The sequence below is a fragment of the Capra hircus genome, chromosome 10 (assembly GCF_001704415.2).
Source record: "Capra hircus breed San Clemente chromosome 10, ASM170441v1, whole genome shotgun sequence".
Taxonomy (NCBI): Eukaryota; Metazoa; Chordata; class Mammalia; order Artiodactyla; family Bovidae; genus Capra; species Capra hircus.
In genome coordinates this window covers 56,309,717-56,325,038 of record NC_030817.1, presented here as the reverse complement: position 1 = coordinate 56,325,038, position 15,322 = coordinate 56,309,717, and the positions used below count along the sequence as shown (strand labels likewise).

At 40.9% G+C, this 15,322-nt stretch overlaps 1 protein-coding gene across 1 annotated transcript in view; it reads right to left on the bottom strand.

The window, feature by feature from the left end:
- Positions 1 to 15,322, bottom strand: part of RAB8B (RAB8B, member RAS oncogene family) — a 68,674-nt gene that overhangs the window by 8,935 nt on the left and 44,417 nt on the right. The window contains exons 2-5 of the mRNA XM_018054313.1: positions 14,118 to 14,178; positions 10,590 to 10,650; positions 1,311 to 1,388; positions 229 to 318 (exon numbers count right to left, since the gene is read on the bottom strand). Coding sequence (XP_017909802.1) covers positions 229 to 318; positions 1,311 to 1,388; positions 10,590 to 10,650; positions 14,118 to 14,178 — 290 coding nt within the window. The remainder of the gene's footprint in view (positions 1 to 228; positions 319 to 1,310; positions 1,389 to 10,589; positions 10,651 to 14,117; positions 14,179 to 15,322) is intronic.

Sequence of the window (15,322 nt, the reverse complement as noted above, 5' to 3'; positions counted from 1 at the left end):
CTCCCAGAAAAGAGCAAATTCTTGAGGAATGAGTCATGACTACATAGTGTATGCAGTTGGAGCTTGAATACTAATTCATACCATTCAAGTATGGATTACAACTGTCTGCTGGCTTTTTAATGGATTAAAGTATACATACTTTAAAAACTTAAATCAATAAACAATAGTATGAAAATGAATGCTTAATATGAGTAGACTCCAATCTTCATTTATTCAGTTCAAATTTACCTTCTCTCCTCTTTCTTTTGATACTTGTCTTTTGTCATTCATATCACATTTGTTACCCAGGATCATTCTTTCAACATCTGAAGAGGCATGCTGCAGGGATAAAACAGTATATCAGGAAACAACATGAGAAAAACACAGCTGTCCAATAGGCAAATCTTAACCTGTCAGAAGCAGATCCATAAATTTAATTGCAAAACAAATAATCTCTTACTCAACACAAAACCTGATTCAGAGGAAAATTTTTTAAATGAGAGGAGGGGGAAGTTACAGCATAACTTTTTCCCCAAAGGCCTTGCAGTCATTCTTAGGTCTTCTTTGGTACATGAACAAACAAAAATAAAACCTATAGTTATCCAACAATAAAACTCCTAAATGTTAGTCTGGGTCATAGAAAGGAGAGAATCTCAGTATCAAGAGAGCTGATGCAGAAGGTATTTTGGATTTTGAACTACTTAAACAATATATTCACATGGTTTAATATAAATGTGTATGAAATTATTTCAGAATCTGAAATGTCAGAGACATTAAAAAAAGGTCTCAATACCGATCACAGTGGAATTACATCAAAATTTAAATATCTAAGATGAACAGAATGTTAGAAGGGCAAAATGAGTTACCAGAATAAAGATGTATTTCTGCTAGTAAAACAGTATGAGGGAACAGACAGAACCCAAGAACCAGACAATCCATGGGGTCGCAAAGAGTCGGACACGACACAGAGACTGAAGGGCAACAACTCCTTTTTAAAGGCTCTAAGAGCACATGCAGGTTACCTATTTCCGACCTGAGTCTTCTCATGTGTGGAATAGGGGTTTTTTAGATTACATTATTTTCAAGATTGGGGACAAGTTTAAACTTCTGTGAACCTGCCCCTCTGTCTGCACTCCCTAGGCCAACGGAGCAGTCAGACCGGCAGTACCAGAGATGTTACCCTCCCTGGCACTCCTCAGAGCGAAGTGTCTAACCTGCCCACACCCTACTTTCCGCAGCTCAGCTACGTGACAGGGAGACAGAAGGAGCGAGCCTTCTGTAAGCACCCAGTGGGATTCTTCTCCAGTGTCCCCTGTCTTTCCCATACCTACCTCTTCAATGTTTCTTATCCAATTTTTAATATTGTCAAAGGACTTTTCATTTGTGATGTCATAGACCAGCATAATTCCCTAAAGAGGAAAAAAAAGATCTTTACTTAGTGCTTTCTACATTTTAAAGCAAAGAATATCATATCAATGTACTCTTCTCTTCCAGGAACTCTGGGTTTGTCCTTTCTCTGTCTTTATAAAAGGAATTTATAATAAATGTTTAAAATACAGAGAAACAAAATAAATAAATAAAATCTTCCATTGTCTCACCATGTAAATAACATGTTAACATTTTTTTCACTGTTAACCTTTAATGAATTAGTGATTATGGTAAAGGTGATAACACCCTTTCTACCTGACCTCATAGGATGAGAACTGGTACCAATTAAAGCTAGCAGGATATTTAAGTTAAAATAGAGATAACACTGAAGGTAAGACGGGATCACTTCTATTGTGCACTTATTTATTCAAGCAGAAATTATCTTGACTCTTATTCTTAAAATGGCCACATCATACAGTATGTGGGACCTTAATTCCTCAAACAGGGATTAAACCTGAGTCCCCTGCATTGGAAGCATGGAGTCTTAATCACTGGACCACCAGGGAAGTCCTTTTGCTTCTTACACTTATTCTAAGATTGTAACCACACAACTTTAGATTTATTTCTTTTTATATGAACTGATTAAATGTTACTAATCTAAAAAAAGTAAATCACAGACACTCAAAATATAATGCATTTGTTACACAGTTTAATGAAGGCACGATCATCATATTTTGGAAGACCCCATGTCTGGTATTTTAAACAGTTAATCTTCTAAATGTTTCAGCTGACACTTGTATGCTACCCATTTCAAAATCTGTATCACAAGACTGCACTCGTGTGTTAAGTGCTAGATCCACCTCCATCTATCCATTCCAACAAATATTTAGTGAGTACCTACTACATGCCTGATAGTGGAACAAATGCTACCAGTAGTAAATAAGACAGGCAAGGTCCCTTCTTATGGATGGTTGGCAAATAAAACAATGAACCACTAGTTATATAATTAATTAGAATTTAGACAATTGCTATGAAGAAGGCTGAGGAGTTCTGAGTGAAAATGCTAATCTAATCTGGTTGAGGGGCCAGGGTGATTCATGGAGGGTTTCTCTGAGAAAATGACATTAAAGCCAAGGCCTGAGGACTGAGAAGATTTGAACTGGGCACAGGGATAGACGCTGGGGTGAAGAGGGGTGAAGAGGGGAAGCCCTCAGTGTCTGGAATATCACAGAAATGGGATAAATTATCTTGCTCTCCAGAAAGGCCCAGAACCTATTAGACTGAGTAAAGACGGTCAGCGTGGCAAGAGTGCCCTGGTTTGAGGGACTTTACTGGTGTTCCAATGGCTAAGACAATGAGCTCCCAGTGCAAGAGGCTGGGGTTCGATCCCTGGCCAGGGAACTAGATCCCACATGTACCAACTGAAGATTCCAGAGACTGCCAAGAAGATTGAAGATCTCGTGTGCTGCAACTAAGATCCAGAACACTCAAATAAATGAATAAACATAAAGCAAAACAAAAAAAGAGTGCCTGGATCCAATGGGAGAAGGGCACAAAATAAAGCTGAAGACAAAGACAGGGGTCAGGGTGCCCTGGAGAACACTGATTGGACATCAGCTCCTACATGGCCCATTTGGTCACCAAAAACTCAACTAAGCGAAAAAGAAAGTTGTCTTTGTCCCCTCCAAATCTTCTCTTTCTCCCTCTACTCTCATTTTGAAGAAGTGCAATACAACCCTGTAGGGCTTCCCTTGTGGCTCAGCTGGTAAAGAATCCGTCTGCAATGTGGGAGATCTGGATTCGATCCTGGATTGAGATATCCCCTGGAGAAGGGAAAGGCTACCCACTCCAGTATTCTGATCTGGAAAGCTCCATGAACTGTATACTCCTGCTGCTGCTGCTAAGTTGCTTCAGTCGTGTCTGACTCTGTGTGACCCCACAGATGGCAGCCGACCAGGCTCCCCTGTCCCTGGGATTCTCCAGGCAAGAACACTGGAGTGGGTTGCCATTTCCTTCTCTAATGCATGAAAGTGAAAAGTGAAAGTGAAGTCGCTCAGTTGTGTCCAACTCTTAGCGACCCCATGGACTGCAGCCTACCAGGCTCCTACGTCCATGGGATTTTCCAGGCAAGAGTACTAGAGTGGGGTGCCATTGCCTTCTCCAACTGTATAGTTCATGGGGTCGCAAAGAATTGGACACGACTGAGCAACTTTTACTCACTCACTCAACCCTGCCAGCCTGCACAAGCAGACCCCTGGGAGTAATTTCCTCCACCACTAGTCAGTCACTAAGTCCGATGGACTCAACACTCTCAATATTTCCACAATCCGAATCCCCACATGCATGGCCTTATTTACATTTTCATCAATTAGCCTTTACCTGGGTCACTTAGGTCTCCCTGCTTTCGTTCTTAACCTCTAATCCACTGTCCGTAAGGGCACCAGAGTTATCACCTCATTGTTTAAAATCCTTTAGCATCTCTTCATTGTACTCTTAATTATATTAAAATTCCTTAAATAGTAGGCAAAATCTTTCAGGGTCTGGTTTCCAACTTTATAAATAAAAATAAAATATAAATATAAATAAACATAAATCATAGACAACAAATATGCACACACAGATGAAAGAATTCAGGAAACATAGCAAAATGTTAACAGAAGCTATGTCTCATGTGGGGTTTTAAGATGGTTTCTTGGGATTTTTAAAGCTTTCGAATTCAGCAGTGGCCACAAGACTGGAAAACATCAGTTTTCATTCCAATCCCAAAGAAGGGCAGTGCCAAAGAATGTTCAAACGACCGCACAATTGCGCTCATTTCACATGCTAGTAAGATTATGCTCAAAATCTTTCAAGCTAGGCGTCAGAAGTGCATGAACCAAGAACTTTCAGATGCACAAGCTAGGTTTAGAAAAGGTAGAGGAACCAAAGATCAAATTGCCAACATTCATTGGATCACAGAGAAACCAAGGGAATTCCAGAAAAAACATCTACTTCTGCTTCACTATGTTAAAGCCTTTGACTGTGTGATCACAATGAACCATAAAAAGTTCTTAATGAGATGGGAGATCACCTTACCTGTCTCCTGAGAAATCTGTAAGTGGGTCAAGAAGCAACAGTTAGAGGCTTACATGGAACAACATACTGGTTCAAAATGGGAAAGGACTAAAACAAGGCTGTATACTGTCACCCTGTTTATTTAACTTATATACAGAATACATTACGTGAAATGCTGAGCTGGATGAATCACAAGACGGAATCAAGAAAAGGATCACCAACTGCAAATACACAGATGATACCACTCTAGTGGCAGAAAGTGAAGAGGAACTAAAGAGCCTCTTGATGAGGATGAAACAGCAAAGTAAAAGAGCTGGCTTAAAACTCAACATTCAAAAAACTAAGATCATGGCATCTGGTCCCATCAATTCATGGCAAACAGAAGGGGAAGAAGTGGAAGCAGTGACAGATGTTATTTTCTTGGGCTCCAAAATCACTATGAACAGTGACTGCAGCCATGAAATTAAAGCACTCTTTCTCCTTGGAAGAAAGGCTATGACAAACCTAGACAGTGTATTAAAAAGCAGAAACATCACTTTGCCAACAAACACCTGTATAGTCAAAGTTATGGTTTTTCTAGTAGTTATGTATGGATGTGAAAGATGGACCATAAAGAAAGCCAAGAACCGAAGAACGGATGCTTTCAAACTGGTGTTGGAGAAGACTCTTCAGAGTCCCTTGGACTGCAAGGAGATCAAATTAGTCAATTCTAAAGGAAATCAACCCTGAGTATACATTGGAAGGACTGATGCTGAAGCTGAAGCTCCAACACGTTGGCCACCTGATGCTAAGAGCCAACTTAGTGGGAAACTCCCTGATGCTGGGAAAGACTGAAGGCAAACAGAGAAGACAAAGGCAGAGGATTAGACAGCATCACCAACTCAATGGACACGAATGTGAGCAATCTCCAGGAGACACTAGGGATTCCCTGGTGGCTCAGATGGTAAAGCGTCTGCTTGCAATGTGGGAGACCTGGGTTCGATCCCTGGGCTGGGAAGATCCCCTGGAGAAGGAAATGGCAACCCACTCCAGTACTCTTGCCTAGAAAATTCCATGGATGGAGGAGCCTGGTGGGCTACATGACTTCACTTTCCCCTTCCAGGAGATTCTGAAAGACAGAGAAGCCTGGCATGCTGGAGTCCATGCGGAGTGGGGCATGACTTAACGACTGAACAACAACATTAGATGTAAGCTTTTCACAAGCAGAAAAATAAATATTCTTTAAATCTAAATGGCAAACAACATTTTTCTTTACCCTCCCTCCTCCTAGCCTCAAAAGGAAATGTTTAACTTTGACTACACTGTAAAGAAGATTTTACAATAAGCATATTTAATTTAAAAAATTCAAAGTTTAGAACTATACACTTAAATGCTAAATTTTATCTTACATATATTTTACAACAATTTTTAAAAGCCTAAAAAAAATGCAACCTGAATAATTCCTGATTTAAACAGCTTAGCTGCCTACAATTAAAATTAATCAAAACACTTCAGAGCTCTACTACCTCCTGGGCTATACAGACAACCTGGATCTTCACTGCTTTCTGTTTATCAAGTAGTTCTGGAGTAGTTGGCACAGGAAGTTAACACAGTGTAGTGGTTAAGAGCACAGATTCTGGAGTCAGAGACACTCAAGCTGGGCTTCACCACATGCTACCTGGGAGATGCTGGAGAGATTACTTTGTCCCTCTCAGTCTGCATTTACTCATTTGGGAAATGAGGACAGAATATTTTTCACACTGCCCTTTTTTAAAAAAAAAAAATTTATTTATTTACTTTAAAAATATGTATTATTTGTTTTTATTCATTTGGCTGCATCAGGTCTTAAATGTGGCATGCAGGACCTTTCGTCGTGACATGTACACTTCTCCAGTTGTGGTATCTGGGCTCTGGAACATACGCACAGGCACAATAGTTACCGCACATAGGTTCAGTTGCTCTGTGGTATATGGGAGCTTAGTTCCCCAAGCAGGGATTGAACCCACGTTCCTTGCACTGTAAGGCAGATTCTTAACCACTGGACTACCAGGAAGTCCCCCAGATTGGATTTTTGAGGATCAACTGATATATTATTTGTAAAGTACTTTACCTAGAACCTGTAAGTTCATGGTTCACATACTATTGAAGCCTGGCTTGGAGAATTTTGAGCACTGCTTTGCTAGCATGTGAAATGAGTATAATTGTGTGGTAGTTTGAACATTCTTTGGCATTGCCTTTTTTGGGGACTGAAATGAAAACTGACCTTTTCCAGTCCTGTGGCCACTGCTGAATTTTTCAAATTTGCTGGCATATTGAGTGCAGCGCTTTAATAGCATCGTCTTTTAGGATTTGAAATAGCTCAACTGGAATTCCATCACTTCCACTAGCTTTGCTTGTAGTGATGCTTCCTAAAGTCCACTTGACTTCATATTCCAGGATGTCTGATTCTAGGTGAGTGACCACACCATCGTGGTTATCTGGGTCATGAAGATCTTTTTTTTTTAGTTCTTCTGAGTATTCTTGCCACCTCTTCTTAACATCTTCTGCTTCTATTAGGTCTGTACCATTTCTATCCTTTATTGAGCCCATCTTTGCATGAAATGTTCCCTTGGTATTTCTAATTTTCTTGAAGAGATCTCTGGTCTTTCCCATTCTATTGCTCTCCTCTATTTCTTTGCACTGATCGCTTTCTTATCTCTCCTTGCTATTCTTCGGAACTCTGCATTCAAACGGATATATCTTTCCTTTTTTCCTTTGCTTTTAGCTTCTCTTCTTCTCTAAGCTATTTGCAAGGCCTCCTCAGACAACCATTTTGACTTTTTGCATTTCTTTTCCTTGGAGATGGTCTTGATCACTGCCTCCTGTACAATGTCACGAACCTCTGTCCATAGTTCATCGGGCACTCTGTCTATCAGATCTAATCTCTTGAATCTATTTGTCACTTCTACTGTATAATCATAAGGGATTTGAACATCCATGAACTTCCAGATGTTCAAGCTGGATTTAGAAAAGGCAGAGGAACCAGAGATCAAATTACCAACATCCATTGCACCATGGAAAAAGGAAGGGAGTTCCAGAAAAACATCTACTTCTACTCTATTGACTACACCAAAGCCTCTAACTGTGTGGATCGCAACAAACTGTGGAAAATTCTTAAAGAGATGGGAATAAGAGACCACCTGACCTGCCTCCTGAGAAATCTGTATGCAGGTCAAGAAGCAACAGTTAGAACTGGACATCGAATAACAGACAAGTTGGCTTAAAGCTCAACATTCAGAAAACTAAGATCATGGCATCTGCCCCATCACTTCATGGCAAATAGATGGGGAACAGTGGAAACAGTGACAGACTTTATAAATCACTGCAGATGGTGACTGCAGCCATGAAATTAAAAGATGCCTGCTCCTTGTAAGAAAAGCTATGACCAACCTAGACAGCATATTAAGAAGCAGAGACATTATTTTGTCTAGTCAAAGCTATGGTTTTTTCAGTAGTCATGTATGGGTGTGAGAGTTGGACTATAAAGAAAGCTGAGCACTGAAGAACTGATGCTTCTGAACTGTGGTGTTGGAGAAGACTCTTGAGAGTCCCTTGGACTGCAAGGAGATCCAAGCAGTCCATCCTAAAGGAAATCAGTCCTGAATATTCACTGGAAGGACCAATGCTAAAGCTAAAACTCCAATATTTTGGCCACCTGATGCAAAGAACTGACTCATTGGAGAAGACCCTGATTCTAGGAAAGGCTGAAGGTGGGAGAAGGTGATGACAGAGGATGAGATAGTTGGATGGCATCACTGACTCAATGGACATCAGTTTGAGTAAGCTCCAGGAGCTGGTGATGGACAGGGAAGTCTGGTGTGCTGCAGTCCATGGAGTCACAAAGAGTCAGACACGACTGAGCGGCTCAACTGAACTGAACTAACTTACCTAGAACCTAGGACACAGCTTGGACTCAATGATTGGCAGCTATTACTAATTTATATCTGGTTTCAGTAGCAAAAACCCTTTGACTACTTCCTCTGTTTTAGGCTAACTGATACTATGAATCAGTTGGAAATACAAATTCAGGTACACCAGTTAAAAATTTTATGTATTTAGTATACAGACCTTTAACAACAACAGCCAGACAGTACTGAGAAATGTTGAATATGGTCCCTCTTCTCCTCAGAGCCTGACTGTCCATCAGGGTTACTGCTATGCCTACACATGTTGCTGAATAGTATGAAACAGGTCAAAGGACTCTGTCATGGGGGCAGGAGCAGTAGCGTGCTTGCCACTATGCTGTGCACCTGAGCCAACCCAACTAAACCTGCCAGAACCACCAGTTGTGGAAATGAGAACATGACGACCCCACATCCCACTGAAATGGATGATATGCAGGATCCAAGACTCAAGCAGAGCAGGGTTTCCTGAGGATGTGTCTAAGATTGTTTCTGGGTCTGAAAATTTTCACTGATTCACTCCTTCAGCAAGTATTTACTGAACATCTACTATGTGTAAGGCCCTGGCATCATAGCAAAGCAAAAGAGACAAAAAATCCCTACCATCAAAATGGAAAGGATGATATATTTTAGAATAGCAATGATATCTAATTACTTGCAATAATGTGAAAATGGCTAGGCAGTAGATAAATGAAAAAGACAGACCATCTTCAAATCTCAAAGAACATATTTCAATGACCTCTTGCCTTGTACCATAAGCTAGAGCTACACATCCAAGACAAACATTTGCTCCATGCTCTAAGTGTTCCTGCCCACTGTCTAGTGAAAACAAGCTTGTAAGTGGTGTCGATACATTATTCCCCCAAAATAAAAAACTGTGTTTAAAAGATGCCTCTAATTAAAATTACCTATGAACTATTCTAAATCATCCTTGTTAAGATGTTCTTATTTACCCTTAAAAATCCTTTCTAGGGGAAAATAAACAACAAACAAACTTCTTCACACAAGGTAAGTCCCTTCCCTTGGGTTCTAATCTAAGCAAAATAAAGAGTAGTTGACAACCGCCCTTCTTAAAATAATGACTTTTAAAACTTTAAAGTATTATAGGGTGGAGAACACATATATATGCAACGCTTAGTTGGTAGGATCAATTGCAAATCATTGCACCATGGTAGGAGAGCCTCTTCTTTAAAAAGGAATTCCCAAAAGGAATTCCCAACCTCTGTGGGGGGATATTACTGGCACTCAAACAATGGAGGGTCAGTGGCAGTGAAGGAGGCGGGGAGAGCAGCATGACAACAGAGGGATCTGTGGGTTCAGATCACAGCTGCCTGCAGCAAAGGGACAGCCATCACCCCTCCAGCTCCACCACCTCCAACCACTCTCAGCACCAACAGTCTTTTACACAACAAGCTAGGTATGATGGCAGCTGCCACCCCAGAGTCTACCAGGTTGGTCTACCTGATCTCGACTGTGCAGTCTTCTCTCTGAGCATACAGGATTTCATCATAATTTAAAGCTCCAAGTTATACGTGACTTAGGCAAAAGCCAGAGAGAAAGCCCTGCTCTGGGTCTGGCGTTCTAGGCTTGGTTCAGTAGAGCTCAGCTTCTACACTGCCTTATTCACCATTGTACTCACAGCACCACACAGAATCCACCATGAGCCAACAATAGAATGGGTTGTGTAGATGAAGCATCTTAGGATGGAAAATAGCCAAGTGACGAAGTTATGATAACAAGGATAAGGCAAGTATGTAGCAAGGAAGGACCTGGTAGTCAAAGATTCACCAGATGCTAAGCCTCAGATAGTCACAGATCTTTCAGCTACTTCCTGGCCAGCTGGCAGAAGACCGGTGGAGGAGACTCCAGAAAGGTGAGCCAATAGGAGTGGATGCTGTAGATCTGGTGAGAGAGAAAGCATGGTGGTGGCAGGGTGAATGGGGGAGAAGGTGCAAGAAATGAATACTTGGTCACAGAGCTTGTGGTTTGTTAAGATTTGGCAACGGCATTAATAAAAGGACAAAGCACAAAAATATATGATCACTCTGAATGTGTGGAGTTCTAACGCATCTCCAAATACGTAATATTATGAAGACCAGTGGTTGAGGACACAGCTACTAAACGCAGTATTAAAAAAACCCTTTAAATGCCTTGTTTTCACATCAGAAAATCTATTTTCTCCAATGTACTAGACTCCAGCTTGAATCCTACAAACCTGACGAATGAATATGCATGTTTTACTTCCACAAAACCCTAAAACACACTCACCATGGCTCCTCTATAGTAGGCAGTCGTGATGGTTCGAAATCTTTCCTGACCCGCTGTGTCCCTAAGATTTGAAACAAAGGAAAGAGTGGTTAGAAAAATCATCAACAACAACGCTGACGAGAGGCTCTGAGCTGCAGGAAGATGTAATTGCGGTCTGCTCACAAATGCAGTGGTTTCAGGGAGAAGGAGGACAAGACACAAAGAGAGCCTGTTGTGCGTCTGTGAGCTGGAGGCGGCTGTGGCCACAGGCGCCTGTCAGGAGCTCACAATCACTTGGGTAAAAAACTTGGACTCTGATGACAAAAGCAGCAACAAAAAAATGCACAGCCCGGACCGGCACAGTGTGTTCATCAACCAGAAGAGGAAGAGAATAGAGAAGAGTTGTAAATTCTTGGACTCCTAGAGGCAGTTCAATCCTTTTCTATAAATGCCTAATCATTAGGGCATTTTGCTCTTTTGATGGAAAGTCTGATTTCTGTACAAAGCAAGCAGGCAGGCTGGACTTACTACTGTGCAAATTCTGCTCCGTAGAGCATGCTAAAATGGATCTCCTCAAGAACTTTCTCAGCTCTAGAGCCCGTGATTAAATGAGACCCTGGAGTTCAACATGCAATTGTTGACCAAGACTTCAAAATATGAACAACACCTCCAAGTTATATACACTTGCATTTATTCTTACTTTTTTGGCTAATGACATACCATTAAAATACATTCTGAAAAACGCTGACATTTCAAATTACATTTACCAAAGCAATTCTTATAAAGGAAGTCAAATTTCCTTAGTATCTGGGAAAAATCAATATTCCTAAATTTTCCACTTCCTGCCAGCACTAATTTCACTCCCTGTGTTACCAAGACAAAACTAAATTGTTTAATTTGATTGCTTCTAAAAAGGATGCATTTGTGGAAATACACTAAAACTCTAATATGTGCATACCAAATTTAAGTGAGATGAAGGCCCAAGGAAAATATGGTAATTTAAAATGTTAATAAATACCTTACCATTTATGTATACCTTATAAAATACTTTCAGATGGTGTGCAAATGATGCCCACCACAGCCCAATGTGGTAGTTTTACTATCATCCATGTACTCCAGAAGAGAAGACAGGCTCAGGTGGGCTGTGGGCCCAGCTCTGCCACTAAACAGCTCATCTGAGTGCTGAGTCGATTCAGTCCTGTCCAACACTTTGCAACCCCATTGACTGTAGCCCGCCAGGCTCCTCTGTCCATGGGATTCTCTAGGCAAGAATACTGGAGTGGATTGCCATGCCCTCCTCCAGGGGATCTTCCCAACTCAGGGATCAAACCTGTGTCTCTTAGGTCTCTTGCCCTGGCAGGTGGGTTCTTTACCTCTAGCACCACCTGGGAACCCCAAACAGCTCATACACTTGAGTGAAAATCAAGTATCCAAGGCCTTGGCTGTTTAGTGCAGGGCTGGGTCTCACACCACCATTATCTTATCCTGCCATCTTCTCATTGATCAGGATTAGATAACACAGGCACTTATTTAGTACCCAGCAAACAAATGGGGAACACAAAGGCAAAGCACCTTTAAGCAGACTAAATATATTTTGATTCTAATATGCTACTTGATTTAGAACCAGCTTTGCAGTGAGGATGGAGAAGAAACCGTACCATTCTGAATGCAGGTCATGAAGACTGAAGGTAGACTATTTTGCTGCCAAGAGTGCTGATAAATAGTGCCATGGAGCTCTAATTAGCTGATCACCCACAGGCTCCTAGAAATGTTCCTTATTGTTCTGATCAAGACTATACAGCAATGGTCCCCAGCCTTTTTGGCACCAGGGACCAGTTTCAGGATGACTCAAGCACATTGCATTTCTTGGGCACTTTATTTCTATTATTATTGCATTGTGATACATAACAAAATAATCAGATGACTCGCCATAATGTTGAATCAGACCATCAGGCATTAGATTCTCATTAGGAGTGCCACAACCTAGATCCTTGCATGTACAGTTCACAAAGTTTGCACCTCGCATAAGTTTGCATTCCTATAAGAATCTGATGCTGCCACTGATCTGACAGAAGGCAGAGCTCAGGCAGTAATGTGACTGATGGGGAATGGCTGTGAATACAGATGAAGCTTCACTGTCTTGCCTGACCCTTGTCACCTGCTGTGTGGCCTGGTTCCTAACTAGGCATGGTAGTGGTCCCTGGCCTGGGGGTTGGGGAACCCTGCTGTACTGCACAGAGTCAGACATTCTCTTTGCTTTTCCCTTAAAATAATTTTTTTAACCTTTACAATACTTGACTTCTTATTACATAGCAACAGATGAAAAGAGCAGCATGTGGTAACCTTCAAAATGTCTTGCAATGAAATATAGTGGGAACCTCTATATGGGGTTAATACGTGAAGGTGATGTAAGGTTCTGGGATACTGGGGTAGTTGTCCCAGTTCTACCACTAACCCAGACACACGCCCTCAGATGGACTTAACCACTCTACGTCCCAGTTTCCTATAAAAGAAAAGTGGTGGATTTCAATATAATGCTCTAGTTCTATCCTGGTTCTGAAATTCAAAGGAGAAAAACAGCCCAGGGAAAAAGCTGACGTATATGTATTACTTGACTATTTTGACCTGCTTCCTTCTGAGTCTATGATGTTCTAAACGTCTAAGCTTCGTTTCCTGCTGTCGTCGTCACATATCAGGTCAGTAAACATCATCAAAACCCTTCCTTAAGGCTGCAAACCTATGTGGCTCCATGGAAGGCCTCACACTGAAAGAACTTAGATCAGCTTATAGGAGGTTCAAAAAAAAAAATCTAAGAGTGTGAGTTCAAGCCAGAAATATTCAACCAGGCAATCTGGAGGAACCATATTTATTCATTGTAGTTTGACAGATTCTTCAGGAATTAAACCATTTGGAGTTGACTGATCATAAGGAGACCTTTGCCTTGCATATTACATGAGAGATGAGAGGCCTGCCTTTTTCCTCCCTTATTCTCCAGTGCAGGGTTCCCCATTTTAAACTGAAGGAGAAGAAATAGGCAAATAAATGAGGAAATATCAGAGCCGGAAGGGAGCTCAGATGTCATCAGTCTGACAAACCCATTTACAAATAAGGACAAGAAGGCCCTGAGAAGAGAAGCAAAGAGCTCCCAGTTCTTAGTATAGAGGCTGACTCCAGACTGGCACTTTGTTTGGGGTTCTTACCACTTGACTCCTTTGCCTTATCTGATTTCACAGCTACAACAACCGCAGGGAAAAAGTAACTGACATACTTTAGAATTTAGTTTCCTCCCCTCTAAAATTAGCATTTTGGAAGAATGAGTTCTCAGATCTCTCCTGGCAGTGAGCGTTAGTGATACCATCCTTACTATCCCACTCTTGGTGGAGACATCTTTGAATACTTACCCATCTCCCCTTGGTTCTGATAAAGAAAAGATGTTTTAGCTACCCAAGGATACCTCTAATTTACCACAATTCACCTTCTCATTCCTGCTTCAGTACCTGACTAAAGTAGAAATGATATATATATATATATATATTTTTTTTTACTTACCATATCTGAAGCTTAATTTTCTTTCCATCTAGTTCTATCGTTCTGATTTTAAAATCAATGCCTGCCAGAAAAAGAAAGAAAGACATGCTCAATGTCTTCAAATATAATTCAAGTCTTATTGGGAAAAGGACAAAGATTTCTATTGAAAAAAAGCTCTCCAACGCACTGGAAAATGTGAACACAGAGAGGGTGTGAACGGTATGTGTCCCCTGAATACAGGCTAAAGAAAGGAATGCTAATTACTCTGCAAAGAGTTCCCACACATGTTAAATGCAAAGTATTATATGCCTCCTTATTTCGACACAAATGGATCACTTCCCTCAAAGTTACGTAAAGATAGATTGAGACCATGCCGTATTTTCTACTTCCTGAAATGCAATAAACAAAGCTGCCTACCCACCCCTCATGCCCCTTCTCAAAGCCATGAGACCTCTTTCTGTTTTCTTCCTCCTCCTTCCATTTATTCCTTTAGAATCTGCAACTGGCTAAGGAAGAATGAACAAAACAAAAACCATCTATTTGAAGGCAGAAATAGGAAAGTCTGTAGATTTATTTTATACAGTTAGCAAACATTTTACATACACGTTAATAAATGTAAATAGCTAAAGGGGCTTTTAGACCTGGCCACACTTTAGAATTACCTGAAGAACTTAATAAAAATAATGATTAGACCTGCTCTTTTCCCCAAATTTTGAGATTCTGACTTAACTGTTCAAGGGTGGGATCTGCACATTAGTAATTTTATTTTTTATTTTATTTTTAATTTTTTAACTGCAGGACAATTGCTTTACAGAATTTTGTGGTTTTCTGTCATACATCAGCAAGAATCAGCCACAGGTACACCCATGTTTATTTTTACTTTAATATTTATTTATTTTGGCTGTGCTGGATCTTAGTTGTGGTATGCAACGTTGGATCTAGTTCCCTGACCAGGAATCGAACCTGGACCCCCTGCATTGGGAGAGCAGTCTTACCCACTGGACCACTAGGGAAGTCCCCACACTGCTAATTTTAAATGTTCCCCAGGTGATTTTAACCTGGAAGCCAAGGTTAATAAGGTATCAACAGGCCTCACAGGTAGCATTGTGACAGTCATTTGCCGTTCCAGCATTCAAACACTTTACTCTTCCCTCACCTATTTATCCCCCCACTGAAAGTGAAAGTTGCTCAGTTGTGTCCAACTCTTTGTGACCCCACGGACTACA